At 41.5% G+C, this 18683-nt stretch overlaps 1 protein-coding gene across 13 annotated transcripts in view; it reads right to left on the bottom strand.

The window, feature by feature from the left end:
- Positions 1–18683, bottom strand: part of enox2 (ecto-NOX disulfide-thiol exchanger 2) — a 290823-nt gene that overhangs the window by 73938 nt on the left and 198202 nt on the right. For all 13 annotated transcript variants that reach the window (XR_009790374.1, XR_009790375.1, XM_061786742.1 and 10 more), the window contains one exon: positions 11922–12077. Coding sequence is in view for 11 of the 13 variants with exons in the window: in XM_061786742.1 (XP_061642726.1) it covers positions 11922–12077 (156 nt within the window). In the remaining 2 variants the exon portion in view is untranslated. The remainder of the gene's footprint in view (positions 1–11921; positions 12078–18683) is intronic.

Raw genomic sequence — 18683 nt, 5'->3', positions numbered from 1 at the left:
TTATGCATTTCGGGTGCTCAACAGCAACTGTGAACCCAAAGAAATGTAAAAACCTTATTACACTACGCTCCCTGCATTGGATTATTATCAGATTTTTTTCAATAATTGAAGGTAATGTCTTGCCAGAGAAAAATAGAGGCACACGCTGGGTAAAGCTTAGTGGTCATTGGCAAAAGGAATTTTGATGTTGGAAACTGTCTGGCAGCTCAATATCATATGAGCAACCCCTTGTTTATAACCAAGTTCCGTTGCTATGGTAATGAAGCAACCCAGCTTTGTGCATAAGTCAGAACGCCCCGTGAGTGAGTCTTTCACTAACATATGCTAATACAGTGGTAAAGGCTTAATTACAAGAAATATTGGAAACCATCCATCCATCCATTTTATTTGTCATTCATCCGCTCATCTTCATTAGGGTCGCATGTAGGCAATAAATGCAAAACAATCAAATTAAAAACAGCAAGTAAGGCGGTTACTGAGCGTGCCATCTTGTGCCTCGTGACCACGTATTCTTACGACGATGCGCAAACTAGTACATTGAGCGCCATTTGTAGCCTCAAACCCTTGTATGATGGGAAGCCCAGATGCAGACTTTGGATAATTCGTCTGCATAGCCTCTGATTTTTGTGAAAAAACATTTGAGATTTTCATCTATGGCTAAATCACCCAGTCCTATGCAGTTGTTAACCATTATGCTCATAACATGAGGGCAATTACTATCGTGGTTGCAATGTTAGTTTGTTTTGCATTATTTCTAGGATACAGTGATACCACTTTTTTTTCAAACCAAGTATGAGTACACGTACTTACATTTAAGTACACACCAATACAAAGTACTGACACTTGATGACACCATTACATTTTGCAATAGTGATGAAAATGTCTTTTATTTTAATCAAATATTGTTCAAGAACACAAGGACAAACTCTCCTTGAACATGGTATAAGTCTTATGCAAATATAAAACGTTTTAGATTAAAAACTTCACATTACTGACAATTTGCAGTCGGGTTTAGTGTTGTCATCCATGTCTACCTAAAAGTATCTTCACACAGCTGACAAGGTTTCTACTCTATGGCAGGCTGGTAAAGTGGTATCGGTGTCATAGTATCAGCATTTTTACGAGTACAGATGTACAGTATCGGCATGAATACCAATACTGGTATCGATGCATCCATAATTACTTCCTTTGATATAGCGGTTTTAACTGTTAAAGACAGTCGCTGTACAAGAAGCCGCCACACTGGGGGTTATATTACTCAATTTAGGGCAAAATTAAAACAAGCAAAACAAAATTAAAACAAGCAAACACAGCTAGCCTTAACCGCCCTACTGAGGTCCTAAAACTAACACATTGAGTTACCTTGTGTATGAAATGCGCTGTATAAATAAATGAAAACTAACTATATTGTAATGAAAACTACTGTATTTATACTTTATACTTCCTGTGTTTTTTCTCATTTTAATCTAAAATTACTAAAAACCAGAAATACAAATCTCAATAACAAGGTACAATACCTTAAGGTTTTTAAAGAAAAATACTTAAAGCACGTAAAATGCTCTGACATAAAAACTGCCTGATAAAAAGAAATATCTTGACAAAGGACAAGCATATTTTGCCTTGATTTGAGGTATTAAACCTTGGTTAGATTCTAGTGTTTGCTGTTCATGCGGTACCAGAACATCCACTAGGAAGGTGGTGTCATTCTATCCCATGCAAATATCAGGCGGGTTTAATATCCCTGGTAAACATTGTACCATCTGCCTAGTACTGAGTCTTAAAGGTCACATTTCCCAGACTCCCTGTCAGAATTTCTGCTTTTCATGATGTGAAATCAATCTGGGATTTCCAGTAGGAATCCAAGACACATGTATATCTCAACCAGCTTGTTTAAATGTTAAAGAGCTGCCACTCACTCTCAGGATGACCCTGGATAAACGCTGAGATTCCAGCACGACCCTCAATCATGAGGTTTGAGACCGGAGCGGTGCGAAAACGGGAATGAGTCACGATAAAAGGTCTGGAGATCCTATTCAACCCCCGGACGCTGTGGTATAGATTTAAAGCACAGAGCTATGCAACTCAACGAGCCGTATATTAAGACTGTAACAGTTTATTATCGTCAATATACTACTCCTGCTCATTCGTGTGGGGTGTTTGCATAGTCACATGAGTTCTGATTTGCAAATAGGACTCACTGAGATTCAAGGAGAAAGAAACACGGCGGTCTCACCTTGAAATAATAGCTTGTAAAAAGAGAGGGAGAGGTCAAAAGTAATCTTTTGTTTTAGTGCCAGAACAGGCAAGTAGACCCTCTTTCGCCCTCTTTCGTTCTGATATTGTATTGTCACTTTTCTGTGAGACAAAGCAAAATGTCACAAACATACATGCATAACGTAAACAGATGCACATGTGCCAGACAGGCTAATAAAGTTGTGGGAACACAGACTAGGGCTGCACGATATATTGTTTGAGCATCGTCATCGCGATGTACGGGTGTGCAATAGTCACATCGTAGGGTCTGCTGCGATGTTGGTGTACTTCATATCCAGTGAATCATCTGTAATATTAAAAAAAGACCAGCAGAGGGATCTACTTGGACATGCAAATAAGATTAGCGGCAACGTTACGTAAATTATAATCCTTCAAACGACACGTGGAGCAGCCCAAACTGTTATAAGGTATACTTATCTCCTTGTATGATAACTATGAATGAAGACACGGGAAACAATGTGCACCAGCTGCATTTCCTGTACCGCTCTTCCAAATTCAAATAATGTGCGTCGCAACAGATTACATTTGGGAGGACAGGGAGGGGTCGAGAGCTATGGCTACTCTGACGAGACAAAATTCTGGTGTACACGACTATGTGTGTCATTTAAACTAATGCACTCAAATACAGAAAAATAAATCCATATTATGTTAAAACGTGTGTTTAAAATAACAGATTGATTGGAATGTGTTAATGACAATACAGTTTAACTGGGCGTGAAGAATGATTTCAACTTCATGTTACTGTTACCTACTCAATACTACAGTGCATTTAAATACTGATAGTCTTCACACGAATGACTCAGTACACTGTTTGGCGTAATTTATTTTCTACTGGAAGTACTTTAAACTGCCCAAACAACATACAGTGGCTGAGATAACTATTTAACACATAACCATTTTCCTTATTAAATATATTTCTAAAGGTGTTATTGACGATGAAAATTTCACCAGATGTTGGGAACAAGTAATCCCTACATACAAAGAAAGTAGAACAAATAAGATCAGAAATTAAGTTGTGTTTAATAATGTGAAATAACACAGGGGAAAAGTATTGAACACGCCAACTGGTATTTATTTAATACTTTGGACAAAAGTCTTTGTTTGCAATGACCGGTTCAAGACGCCTCCTGTATGGAGAAACTAGTCGCCTGCATTGCTCTGGTGTGATTTTGCCCCATTCCTCCACACAAGCAGTCTTCAAATCTTGAAGGTTCCATGGGCTTCTTTTATGGACCTTGAGTTTCAGTTTTTTAATTGGATTCAATTCAGGTGATTGGCTGGACCATTCTAGGAGCTTTATTTTTTTTCCTTTGAAACCAATTGAGAGTTTCCTGTCTCGGTACATTTGCCCATTCATCCTTCCTTCAATAGTGTGAAGTTTACCATTACCATTTGCTGAAAATTAGTCTCACACCATCATGTTCCCACCTCCGAACCTCACTGTTGGTATGGTGTTTTTAGGGTGATGTACACTGCCATTTCTTGTCCAAATGTGCTGTGCATTATGGCATCCAAACAAACGTTCAATTTTGCTCTCATCTGACCAGACTATATTCTCCCAGCATTTAACTGGCTTTAAATGAGCTTTGACATGCTTGTTTTTCAGCAATGGGGTCTTGCGTGATGACCGTGCATACAGGCCATGGCAGCGGAGTGCAATACTCACTGTTTTCCTCGTGACAACAGTACTTGCTAACTCCAGGGCTTTTGAAACCCTCTCCACGGGTGGTCCTTGGCTCTTCGGATTATTCTTTGGACTTCTCTGTCAGAAATCTTGCAAGGAGCAACTGATCTAGGTAAATTTATGATGGTCGGATTGGCTTTCCACTTACCTATCATGGTCCCAACTGTGCTCACTGGAACATTCAGCAGCTTAGATATGCCCCTGTAACCAATGCCATCGTTATGTTTTGCAACAAGTAGTTTGCGATGGTCTTGAGACAGCTCTCTGCAATATTTTGTACCACACTGTTGATTTAATAAAGAACAATAAATGAGCCATACCTCATTTGGAATATAAAAACCATCCGTGCTGGCTGAAGAGTTCAATTGAAAGCAGAAACTCCTTGACGAAAATCAACCCTATCATCTGTTTCTTCAGATGCCGGCTTCTCCATCGGCTCACTGGGAGATTAAGTGCTTTATGTGACATATTGCGAGATGTGAGGCGAGCCGGGAAAAGAAAAGGAAGGCAGGAGCAAAAACAGAAAATGGCCCCAAAAAAGTGCCCATAATCACAGTGATAAACAAAACCACAGATAGGTCAAAAATAGACTCTGGCTTGTGGCAAAAGAAGATTTTTCGAGTTTTGAAAGTGTTTTGAGCATAATCCTTGATTGACATCACTATCTCAGCTGCAAACAGGTGAAGCCAGACTTTTATAAATCACCTTTTCCCAACACATTCAGTATGCTTCTAAAAGCAGTTTGTCATTTTACGACTGTGTGAGTTTATTTTAACTCTGAAATGTGACACCGTCAAGAGCTTTTGTCTCCTTGAAGACGACAACAAGCCAAGGAACAGACATAAAACGGAGAAGTATATATAAAAACAACAACCTAATCATCTATGTTTATTGATGCTGTAAATGATAAAGAAATACTAGATATTGTAAAACCTCTTGAAAATAAAAAAAAATCCACAAATTGCTTTGTACTATACTCTCTATAAACCTTTTTTACTACTAATACTATTAGTAAAAAGGGTTATAGAGAGCATAGTACAACCACTTACATACATCTGCAATCTAACTTTTCAAACTGGTATTTTCCCTTAAAAAATGAAAACAGCTAAAGTAATTTCTATCTATAAAACAATCAAAGCAGGTTTTATTTATTTATTTAGCTCTCTAGGTTTTTCAACATTATTCCAAAAAGATTTCCCTCATGAAAACCTCACAGCGCTTCGTTTCTAGCCATTAAGGTTTAACTGTTTAGAACAGTGATTCTAAAACTTTGGGTCCAGCTAGGGACACCTTACAGTGGCAATATTTAGCCAAGGACCCCGTCATAATTCTAACACCAATTGAACATCTCTTTTCTATGACAAAAAAATGGCAAACAAAATCAAAGCTGAAATAATTTAAATAACAATAAGTTGCTGTTTCCCCCTTTGTTTTATTGCAAAGCAATAGAATCAGGCAATCAATCAACTTTTTATTAAGTAGACTCATAGTCCATTACAAAACACATACAGTACAGTACACAATAAGATACATAAATGGAAAGTATATCAGAACATCTTTATATTTAATGACCATAATTAGTTTTTACCCAATTCCCTTACAAGAAACAACAATAATCTAAGAAAATTCACCTGCACTGTCCAGTATGCAGGTATTTATTTTACTCTCATAGTAGATGATTTTTTTGGCTAAAAAGTTACTGAATCGATTTCTAGTCACTGAATCGTTTCGGATCGTATCGTTCTAGATGAACCAATATTGAATCGGCAACCACAAATCGTGATACGAATCGAATCGTTGCTAAAAAAATAATAATCATTCCACCCTTAATATAAATCTATACTCATCTCATCATATCATTACATTTACAACGAAAACCCGTTTTTTTTGTATATGACTCAGCCAAAATGGTGACAAAACAAATGAAATTGTAACTTTTGTGTTAGTTTGACTTTTAGGACACACATTTTATTTTGTTTTTATTTTTATTTTGTCTAGTTTGTTAAAAAAAATGTGTTTTGGTTTTTTCTCCTGAAAACATAGCTAAGGTGCTACCAGTGAAAGCGATGCTGTTGTGACTCGCTGTAATTGGGGAGGTAGAAAAGAGATAAATAATGCTACACACTCGTCTAAATAAACCAATGTGACCTGAAAATATCACTAGCTTTCTTTTGTGTGTGAGAGTGAACCCTCATTATGGTTGACTTGATGCTAAAAGAACAACAGCACACAATTTATCTCTTGGAATAAGTGCTCAAGTCAGAACTGAACCCATTTTCTTTTTCCCCCTTGCATTTGATGACTAAATATTCACTCACATCCACACGTTTTCTATTGGGGCTTAACAAAACTACATTTGCAAAAGCAAAAAAAAAAAAAAAAAAGATTCAATGGCTCAAATCTAACAAGGTATTTATTCTTACCAGGCCGTTTTTGTGGAAGAGCATTTAACTTGCTTAAAGTATTTTTCCTTAAAGCGGAAGGAAAGGCATTTGTGTGTGTGTGTGGGGGGCACGAATATGTTGATATATACCCTCACTAGTCTCAACATGGTATTCTGATTATTATTGCGTTTGTGTAATAACAAACAGATGGATTAATCAAATTTCACCTATTCAAGGAGGAGGCCATTTTGGCCAATATTACTCTCTGCTGTTGACTGAAATTAACGTCACAGGTGCCCTTGCGAACGTCACGTGACCGAACCCGGGAATCGCCTCCCCCTGTATGCTGCGATAACTAGCAGATCTATGGGTTGATTACATGATGGTGTAGAGACTATGGCCCGGTTGTCATGGCAACACCAAGAACTGATGAACTTATGCATTCCTGCTTCCTGAACCTCAACCAGCTGGTTTGTATTACAAGACATAGGAAATCTGGTTTATAGCATCTGACGCCATAAAACTGGTTGCAAATCTCATGACTGGCACAGCGTGGCCGTGTGAAAGAAGTGATTGATGACTGTTTAACAATGGAAAACGATCACCCACAGTGGTGTTTAGAGACACCGCCTGCGGACATTGAAATTCCCACGTTGGTAACAAACAAACCTCCAGGAATATTCTAAATGTGTCATGGGTGTGTGTTCCGGTTGTTGTCTTCCCCCTGTCTCATACACACCTACTCCTGAGAGCATCTTCACCACCTGTGCCTCGTTCATCCGAATTACCCCTTGCATTTAACCTTATGTCTCATTCTTTCTAGTTGCCAGTTCGTTGTACCTTGTCGTCGCATTCCAGCACTCCTTGTTTCCACGTCACAGACTCACAGTAAGAGTAGACCCTGTTCCGATTATCGACCTCGCCTTTTTTCCTCACGTTTTTGGATACTGCAGCATTTTGTTTTGGAGTCGTGCATTTTTGGGTCCTATCCTCTGTTCCGTTCATGACAGAACGAACTGGTCATAACATGGACCCAGCAGACTCAGACCCGGTGCGCAAAGAACTTCAAGCGCAGGGTCAACGCCTCTTGAAGCAGGATGAGCAGCTTGCTGCCCTCCACCTTCATCTAAAGGGACTGACAGAGCATGTTTTTGACGCCATGAATCATTACCTTATTTTAGGGAACCCACGGTTGAAATTACATAACCCCCACATTGACTGGTCCTCTGGGCAGGTTATGTCATGGGGCAGCAATTGCGCCCAGAACTGTTTCAAGCCTTGATGTGATGTTCAGAGCTATGTTTCAAATGACAATCCACAGACCCCATCTGGGGATCCTGATTTATCTCAAGTGCCCACCTGTTACCAGGACATTAAAGACGTTTTTTCCAAGTCCAAGGCAAAATTTCTTCCGCCCCACAGACCTTATGACTGTGCTGTTGACTTGCTGCCTGGAACCACACCCCCACGAGGGAGGTTATTCTCTCTTTCAGGGCCGGAACACAAGGCTATGACGGAGTATGTGGATGAATCACTGGCAGCCGGGATTATTCGCCCATCTTCATCCCCTGCGGGAGCCGGATTTTTCTTTGTGGACAAGGAGGACAAGACTCTGTGACCCTGTATCGATTACCGGGGTCTCAACGACATAACGATAAAAAACAGGTACCCTCTTCTTCTCATCTCCACCGCCTTTGAGTTCCTGGAGGGAGCCAAGGTTTTCACCAAACTCAATTTAAGAAATGCATATCATTTAGTCAGGATAAGGGAGGGGGTTGAATGGAAAACAGCATTCAAAACACAAACGGGACATTAGGAGTATTTGGTGATCCCTTTTGGACTAACTAACGCTCCAGCTGTGTTCCAGAACTTTGTCAATATTTGTTTTTGTATATTTGGACGATATTTTGATATTCTCCACGGATGAGGAGACTCACATAATTCATGTCTGCTCTGTGTTGCAGCAGTTACTGCAGAATGAACTTTATGTCAAGGCTGAGAAATGTGAGTTCCACAAGGCGTCCGTTTCTTTTCTGGGGTTCGTGCTGGCTCCAGGTGAAATCAAAATGGACCCTTGAAAAGTTGATGCCGTGGACTAATTGGCCCACTCCCACGTCACGCAAAGATGTACAAAGGTTCTTAGGGTTCGCTAATTTCTACAGAAAGTTCATTAGAAATTTCAGTTCTATAGCCTCGCCTTTTCATGATCTTACCTCGCCAGACAGACCTTTCGTATGGAACCCGCTTTGTCAGGCAGGTTTTCAGAAACTTAAATCGAGCTTTACCTCCGCTCCCACCCTCACTTTGCCAGATCTCAAACAGCAGTTTGTGGTAGAAGTTGATGTGTCTGCTGCCGTTATAGGAGCAGTGCTCTTCCAGAAATGTCTCAAGGATGGTAAATTACATCCTTGTGCTTATCTCTCCAAAAAACTGACCCCAGCCGAGAATAATTATGACATTAGTGACCGTGAACTCCTGGCAGTCAAGGTGGCTTTGGAGGAGTGGAGGCACTGGCTAGAGGGGGCACATACTCCGTTTTTAGTATGGACAGATCACAAGAATCTGGAATATTTTAAATCTGCTAAGAGATTAAATGCGAGGCAGGCTGGATGGGCTCTGTTTTTCACTAGATTCAATTTCACGTTATCCTACCGACCTGGTTTTAAAAATGGTAAGCCAGATGCTTTATCGTGCATTTTCTGCGCAGAGAATTCTTTGTCCCACCCTAAAAGCATTTTGCCCAAGTCATGTTTCGTTTCTGCTTTTGTTTGGGACATTGAGACTGCGGTAAAGGAGGCTCTGAAGAACACTCTTAGGCCTGAAAATTGCCCTGAAAACAGGCTTTTTTACAGGTTTTGCCTGTAGTTTCCCTTTTAGATGTAATACATTTTCTATAAAATGTGCTTGAGTTTGACAGTAAAACTGCTGTAATCGAGGACTCCTATTTCATTCATGTAACAGCCTTCTAAATTACTGAGATTGATTGAGTTTTTTTGTCACTTTTCCTAAGATTTGTAAAAAAAAGACGTGGTTCCCCTTTACGAGACAAAGATAGTTTGATTATTACGTTAAACGTATGTCGAACTAAACCGGCGTATTCTTTTCCAAAATTAATGACACTTTTATCCAAAACCAATATACGCTACAATGGTTTGGACAATATTCTAGCAAGTTTGCGTTCAAAGCATCATGTAAAAAAAAAAACACTGCCTCCAGTCAAAAAGTTGAAGTCAAGCCAGCAGCAACAAGCTTAAACGGCATTAAGGAAAAAAAGAAAAAAAAGCACCAGAGCAACACCCCAGACGTCACCAAAATAATAGCCCCGCTATTGAACATCAATGCCTTGTTAGGATTTTGCCTGTGAATTTCTCATTCAACCAGATCATTTTATTGTCATGGAATTCATTGAATAGATCGCAACTGGACTGTTCTGTTTGTCCAGTTGGGATCTATTCAATGAATTCCCTGAGAATTGTTAGGCTTTTATTTGGAAGTCGACCTCCGCACGTCATCAAGGCTTCCGGCACAAACAATGCTTCGGGCCCACAGGCCCACCTCGACTCCTCGACTGGAGGATGGCCTGACCGTAGTTTACATTACCATCATATACTGTAGCCACCAACATCAACACAACACCGTCCCGAAATCATGTTCAATCGCTAAATGTGTTACCCTGTCATTGATTAAATGGTAGAATACGGCGCCAGCTCGCCGTCGTTAGCAACTAACAGCTAATAGAGCTAGCTATCCGAGCGACAGTACTTTTCCAAGGCAGTTTAATAGGCGAAAATGAATCTGCACACTTACCTTTGATGTTGACAGCCTGAGACAGATGCAGTTCCTATCAATCCATTTTGAATAAACTAGGCTTGCTCAAATGTAAGAGAACGGGTTAGCTAGTAGCTACATTCGCTGTGATGTCACGTTCTCACGTTCGTCCGAAGGAGGGACAATGCTAAGTGACATTCTCACAACTTTTGCACACAAAATGATGCAATAATGGCGGCTCACGATGCAGAAATTTAAAAGTATTTTTTCGAATAAATAGTACATTTAAGTAACCTTCATCAGACAAAGAATATACGAACATTTACAATATAACAGGACCTGGCCTCCTGACTTTACTTCCACTTTAAAAATCTTAATCAGAATTAGATTATTTTACCCTTGAGACTATGTGAGTCCCAGGATGCACATGCCATGGAAACAATGAGTCCCAGCCCTGGAACAATGAGTCCCTGCAATTTATTATCATGGAATACAGATACAGTAATCCTCCGCTACGTCACGGTTGTTTCGTGGTCCTGCTATATTGCAGATTTGTACAACATTTGTTACTCTTTTTTTACTCTTTTGTCCTGTTTGTACAATATTTTTATCCATTGCTCTCGCTCTCTCTCAATAGAGTATGTGTTTAGGCCTGCCACAAAAGCCATATTTTCGCAAAAACTCACAATAAATGATAGTATCGTTCAAGTTTTTTTTTTTAAATATCACTGATATAATGATAGAGAATAAAAAAAGAATTGTACACATCTTACAAATTCTGTGACAAGTGTACTGTACCACACAATCACTTATTTTGGCGTTTTGCGACTTCATGTCACGATAGCTTAGAAAGTGGCTTCCGGCGTCTGTCTCCCGTCTTAACCTCCCTCTGTACTTCGTCATATCGATACTTGTCAAAATGTAGTTAATTTGCTGTCAGTGAGGCGACAGCGACTTGACTTATGCTGCATTGACAACAGATGCAAAACACACGTTCTTTGGCCTCCACAGCTCTGCATTGTATTTACACATCAGCCGCGGCAAAGCTATGACTTAATAGCACTAAAGAACATGGCATTTCAGCCATTCCGGTGACAAAAGTATTTCGGGCAGAAACTGAAAATGTACTTTTGGGCTATTTTCGGTTGAAAAATGTTGCCGGTGCATCAGTAAGTATCGGCATTTGGTATTCGCAAGTACTCATATGCTATCCATCCATCCATTTTCTTTACTGCTTCTCCTCACTAGGGTCGCGGGCTGCTGGAGCCTATCCCAGCTATCTTCGGGTGGGAGGCGGGGTACACCCTGAACCGGTCGCCAGCCAATTGCAGGGCACATAGAAACAAAGAACCATTCGCACTCACATTCACACCTATGGGCAATTTAGAGTCTCCAATCAACCTACTACGCATGTTTTTGGGATGTGGGAGGAAACCGGAGTGCCCGGAGAAAACCCCCCCAGAGAACATGCAAACTCCACACAGGCGGGGAGCTGAGGGGGGGGGGGGATTTGAACCCCCGTCCCCAGAACTGTGAGGCAGATGAGCTAACCAGTCGACCACTGTGCCGGCACTCATATGGTAGTACATGTAAAAAAAAAAGTGATATTGCCGCATCCCTGATTGGATGGGTTAGTTACTATCTGACAAGTACCGATATAATAAACTAACAAGGCTCGCAAAGTGTTCAGGTTGCAAAATTTGCATAGGCCCTACTGCTTCATGCTTTTGAATAATCGCAATAGTAAATTGAGTGCTAGCAAGCAGTACAACAATAGAACAGCGGTGCAGTAAAGTTATAGCATGACTTACTAGGGTTAGGGGGGAAGAGGGTGCAGGTCTTGCAGTGGATAATCTCCTTGACGACGGGCACATCATGCGACAGGGGCGCGGGCACCATGCCGAGGCCGGGCATCAAGGGGTTGATGGGGGTGATCCCAGCCATCATCCCGAGGTTAGGGTCAAAGTCTGGGAGGACGGAAGACACGGGGGATCAGCTCTTGCAGCAATTCCCAACACAGTGACACTTCATCATATATTGATCATATTTTTCCCCACAGTTAAAAAAATCATTGTGAATTGATTGTGTGTTTATTCACATTCAAGGCTAAATAATGCTGTATACAAAATACATTCTTAAAGAGTTAGGTGAGTTCCTTTTGTGAGACCTTTGCCTCTTTCACTGTTGTTGTTGCTGTTGGGAGGACTATTTCCTCCAGCACAAACAACAACAGCGATAATTAACATACATAGAGTAAATTGTTAATTCAATGCCTCTGTGACTGTCATAACAAATGGAACAGTATTATTTTTCAAGAGGCAATTTTTTTAATACAACTCATTCGATTGTGCGGGTGTGCCTATAATGCTTTCACAGGTGAGTGCATGACATCGACATATTTGACATCACTACCCTCCCTGAGCCACCACCTTATCATGGTGGAGGGGTTTGTGTGTCCCAATGATCCGAGGGTCTAAGTTGTCTGGGGCTTTATGCCCTTGGCAGGGTCACCCATAGCAAACAGGTCCTAGGTGAGGGACCAGACAAAACACGACTAAAAAAAACGGCAAGATGAATACAACATTTGGACCTCGGGTTTCCCTCACTCAGATACAGTTCACTGGGGCCCCCCTCTGGAGCCAGGCCTGGAGGTGGGGCTTGATGTGAGGGCATGGTGACCGGGCCTGTAACGCTTCGTGTTGGGACTCCCTTGTTCTGCTGGGGGACTTCAAAGGTGACGTGGGCAATGACATTGAGAGCAGGAGGGGTGTCATCATCCATCCATCCATCCATTTTGTTTATCTGGGGGAAGGTTTGCGGGGGCAACAGCTTAAGCAAGGAAGCTCAGACTACCCGTCTCCCCCAGCCACTTCATCCATCTCTTCTGGGGTGATCCCGAGGCATTACCAGGCCAGCTGGGAGACATAGTAGATTGACCGGTAAATCGTGAGCTTAGCCTTTCGGTTCAGCTCCTCCTTTACCATGACAGACCAATGCAGAGTCTGCATCCCAGCAGACATTGCACTAATCCGCCTGTTGAGGTCCCTCTCCATTCTTCCCTCACTCGTGAACAGGACCCAGAGATACTTGAACTCCTCCACTTGGGGCAGGATCTCTTCCCCGACCTGCAGAAGGTACTCCACCCTTTTCTGACTGAGGACCATGCTCACAGATTTGGAGCTGTTGATTGGCATTCCAGCCGCTTGACACTTGGCTGCGAACTGCTCCAGTGAGAGTTGAAGACCGCAGTTTGAAGAAACCATCAGAACTACATCATCTATAAAAAGCAGATACGCAATGCTCAGGTCACCAAACCGGAATCTCTTAACACCTTGGCTGTGCCTAGAAATTCTGTCCATAAAGGTAATGAACAGAGGGCAGCCTTGGTGGAGTCCAACGCTCACTGGAAACGAATTCGACTTACTGCCGGCAATGCGGACCAAACTCTGACACCGCTCGTACAGGGATCAAACAGCCTTTATTAGGGTGTCCGGTACACCATATTCTAGGAACACCCTTCATAGGGCCCCTTGGGGGACACGCTCAAACGCCTTCTCCAAGTCCACAAAACACATATAGACTGGTTGGACGTACTCGTATGCACCCTCGAGGACCCTGCTGAGGGTGTAGAGCTGCTCCACTGTTCCACGGCCAGGCCAAAAACACACTGCTCCTCCTGAATCTGCGATTCGTCTTTCCGACGGACCCTCCTCTCCAGAACCCCTGAATAGACCTTACCAGGTAGGCTGAGGAATGAAATCCCCCTGTATTTGCAACACAACCTTCGGTCCCCCTTTTTAAAGAGGGGGCAACAACCCCGGTTTGCCAATTCACAGGCACGTTCCCTGATGTCCACGCGATGTTGTAGAGGAGTGTCAGCCAGGACAGCCCCACAACACGCAGAGCCTTTAGGAACTTCGGGAAGATCTCATCCACCCCTGGGGCCATGCCAGCGAGGAGCTTTTTAACCACCATGGAGATCTCAACCCCAGAGATGAGAGAACCTACCTCAGAGTCCTTATACTCTGCTTCCTCATCAGAAGGCATGTCGGTCAAATTGAGGTCTTTATAGTATTCGGCCAGTGACTCACAATGTCCCAAGTTGAGGTCAGCAGCACCCCATCGTTTGTATTAGTTTTATACTTTTTAATACTTAAATATAAAATAAGCTATTTATTCTCTCTTTGTTATTGTATTATTTGATAATTTAATATAAATTATAAATATTTGAATATATAACAGCATATTTGAATTAAAAACTGTCTTGTTTTTAAAACAAATAAATAAATAATTACTGATACATTTTTATTTTATTAGAAATGTTTCATAAAATTACTCATATTTGTAAAAATGCAGTTTTTTTCAAAGCAAGACTTTAAAAAAAATAATTTTATTAGTATATTGTACATTTAAACATATTTCTGAAAATTACACATCCAGTTTGCCAAAAACTACTTAGCTTTTAAATAAAAAATATTACACAAATCAATAAATATATATTTTATGACATTATTTTTACTAATTGAATGCAATGTAACCTACTTTAATAAATTATTTAAATTAATTTAGAAGTAAAAAAACATTTCTAATAAGAAGTCTCAACTCTATTCATAACATCTCTGGTATGCTGTATTTTTCAAAGCATGTATTCACCAGCATTTTGACAGACAGACTGAACGATAACATTTTTACTATTTGTACCATAACAATGGCAAATATATAGCAACCATTTTCAAGCAGACTTATTTGGATGTGCAGTAAATCCCATGCAGGCAAAGTAACATATACAGCACTAAATGGAAATAGATCCTATAATTCCTAATAAATGAAGGGAGTGGGAAAATAGAGGTATTAGCACATTAAAGGTGCAGACTTGAAATAGATCCCCGGAGCCAGAGAGGATGTAATAAATACGCAAGTTATAAAACAAGCTGCAATAATGAGTGGAGAGAAATGGAGTAGTGCGGAAATAATATCAGGCTTTGCCAATAAATCCCTTTGAATTGTATTCAAAAAGACCCAAGTAACATGAAGGGAATACATACATACATACATACATTCACGCACACACACACACACACACACACAAATATACACGTAGAACAGAAATAGCGAGTGCAACGGGGCAATGCGGTACACCACCTTGCGGATGTTGTGCTGCATCTGTGGATAACATTTGCTGGTGTCAATCAAGAGCGTGGCGCGGTGCCGTGGGTAATAAAGTTGATTTCTTCCCACCGGGTTTCCTCATTTCCATTTGTGTGGTATAGCTTCGGGATGTGTTTCATCACCAGCAGAGACCATACTATTATCATTATTCCATCCCTACTTATTACAACATATGCCAAAATGTGTACATCACACTTGTATCCCAGAGATGTATTTGTACAGTCTTCCAACAGACATAGCAGGCTGTAATTTACACGACGTTAAGTATTAAGCATGTTGAATTATTCATTTTTCATGTTAATATCAAGCTAAAGAAATAAATTGCTATTCCCCCTGAAATAGTGAATGCACAGAGACAATGTCACTAAGCTGAAATGCTTAGAAATGTTAGTGTCCATCACAGCATATCATAGCAACACCAAGAAGTCACTGTGCAGTGCAAAGCACAAAAATAGCAATAAAACAATTTGAAACTTTCTATTGACACCAGATGTTTCCCCAAATACTAGCCGCTTGGTGTCTCATTCAGATACGAACAATAAACACCTCCCCCAAATATCCTCTGCAGTTTTCACCTCCGAACAAAATAATAGGTAGTGGCTGTACGCTCATCGCAGAGAATGTTCTAGACATCAAGGAGAAAATCCACAATGCAGAGAGAACATATGAAAAACATCTTTTAATATAGTTTTACCCCTCCTACAAGCTTTAAATACATTCATATTTGTTAAAACACTTTTAAAACACATATTAGGGATGAAACGATTAGTCGACTAACTCAGATAATTTGATTATAAAAAGTCCAAGCAAAATTTTTCTACATGGATTGCTACTGCTTACTCTCACACCACTCTGTCCAGAAATAAATTGGGGCAGAAAAGACAGAGAATGTCTGAAGTTTCAGATTATTTCACACTTGAATTTGATGAAGTGCTGTGTGTCTACTGCAAAGCAGAACTACCGTACCACCAGTGCGAGCCTACGATCGCAAAGTATCGATGTTAGCTAATCTAATATAGCCCACCACTGCTCGTTAGAACATTTTGTAATTCCCCCAACAACAACAACAACAAAACAAACAAACAATAAGCACATTCAAACATGAGCTGCTACACGCTCAGACACTCAACAGTAGGCAGACTGGCTAACGGTTAGCCAGTTAACAGCCAGCCGCTAACCTGAGCTCAAATCAGCCAACCAAACACTCGTTTGCTGACTTCCGTGTCACTCACAAGGCCATGCCCCACCTTCTAAAATCACTCACACTCAAAGTTACATATATTATAGAGCGGAACATGAGGACTGTGACCCAAGTGAACAAGAACAATACCTGAACCTCACATTTTGTTGTATAATAATGCAAAATCAATTATCATTTAATTACTCGAGTAATCAATTGGATGAGCAGTAGAATAATCGATTCTAAAAATATCCGATAGCTGCAGCCTTAAGACGTGCTTGAACACACACCAAAAAATTGGAAACATAAAACGTAATTTTGTTGAATATTATTAAAAAAAGACAGTACTAAACTGAAGCAGAACTGTTTGGTGGAAACAGACCTTTAGCATGAATTTTATTCTATAGGGTTGTGGCCCTAACTGCCTTCAAAAGGTGGCTTTTTTTTCAATAATATGCTGTCAATGACAGCTTCCCACAACTCATAATAAGCTGTCAGCATCAGAAAAGGGAACCTTATTATCTTTGTCTTGGTGGAAAGTCCGTAGGGACATTTAGAGAGGTGTTCCTATGGAACCACAAGAACCTGAAGAAGAAAGCTGGTGCCTGGGTCCACCCACAACACAACATACACGTTTCTGATCCATTTTACTTGTCTTATCTTTGCACTTCAGACTGTGCATTCTCTTGTTCACTGCCAACAACATCTTCCTCATGCATGAGCGACCAAGTTTCATCAAGAGCTTGACGATGCGCATCTTTTGACCACTCGTTCTTCTACTTCCTGGAGGTTTGTTCAACATAATTACATTTGGAGCAGCCCATCAATCACACGTAAAATATGAAAAGATTTGTGCGAGGCTCCCGGCCAGAAACGTTCCTCACACTCTTTTCTCTTCATCCAATCCTGACGTAAACGCTGCTCGAACAGGTCGCGGTCGGGGGACGGCATGGGCGGTTGTATGGATAATATTCTTTAATGAGGTGAGACGGCCCTGCCACCTGGACCACCAGTAGGGTTTGTAATACGCTTCTCTCAATCTGTGACACCATCATTGGATTTCCATATGAACACGCCAGCCTTCATTTCTATCTCCTCCTGCTCGCAACTAGAAGCAGAGACGATCAAAGTAAGTTAGTCCATCTCGATCTTCTTTAAAAGGAACTTGACCTTTTTTTAAACTTCTTAACTTCTTGATCTCATATTGTAGCTTGACCTCCAAGCTAAGGAATACCTCGTGATCAATAGGTGAGGGTAGGAACGTAGATCGACCGGTAAATTGAGAGCTTCGCCTTTCGGCTTAGCTCCTTCTTTACCACAACGGACCGATACAAAGTCTGCATCACTGCAGACGCTGCACCGATCTGCCTGTCGATATCCCGTTGCATTCTTCCCTCACTCGTGAACAAGACCCCAAGATACTTGAACTCCTCCACTTGTGGCAGGATCTCATTCCCAACCTGGAGAGGGCACGCCACCCTTTTCCGACTGAGGACCATGGTCTCAGATTTTGAGGTGCTGATTCTCATCCCAGCCGCTACACACTCGGCTGCGAACTGCTCCAGTGAGAGTTGGCGGTCATGGCTTGATGAAGCCAACAGAACCACATCATCTGCAAAAAGCAGAGATGCAATACTGAGGCCACCAAACCGGACTCCCTCTACGCCTCGGCTGCGCCTTGAAATTCTGTCCATAAAAGTTATGAACAGAATCGGTGACAAAGGGAAGCCTTGGTGGAGTCCAACCCTCACCGTGAACGAATCTGACTTACTGCCGGATATGTGGACCAAACTCTGACTCCGGTCGTACAGGGAGCGAACAGCCCGTATCAGGGGCTTCGGTACCCCAGACTCCCGAAGCATCCTCCACAGGACCCCCGAGGGACACGGTCAAACGCCTTCTCCAAGTCCACAAAACACATGTAGACTGGTTGGGCGAACTCCCATGCACCCTTGAGGACCCTGCCGAGGGCGTAGAGCTGGTCCACGGTTGCACGGCCAGGACGAAAACCACACTGCTCTTCCTGAATCTGAGATAAAGGGAAGAAGAATCGTTCTTAAAAAGGGGGACCACCACCCCAGTCTGCCAATCCAGAGGCACTGTCCCCGATGTCCACGCGATGTTGCAGAGGCGGGTCAACAAGGACAGCCCCACAACATCCAGAGCCTTTAGGAACTCCGGGGCCTTGCCACCGAGGAGCTTTTTAACTACCTCGGTGACCTCA

This window comes from Phyllopteryx taeniolatus, chromosome 10 (assembly GCF_024500385.1).
Source record: "Phyllopteryx taeniolatus isolate TA_2022b chromosome 10, UOR_Ptae_1.2, whole genome shotgun sequence".
NCBI lineage: Eukaryota > Metazoa > Chordata > Actinopteri > Syngnathiformes > Syngnathidae > Phyllopteryx > Phyllopteryx taeniolatus.
This window is presented reverse-complemented; position numbering and strand designations above follow the sequence as displayed.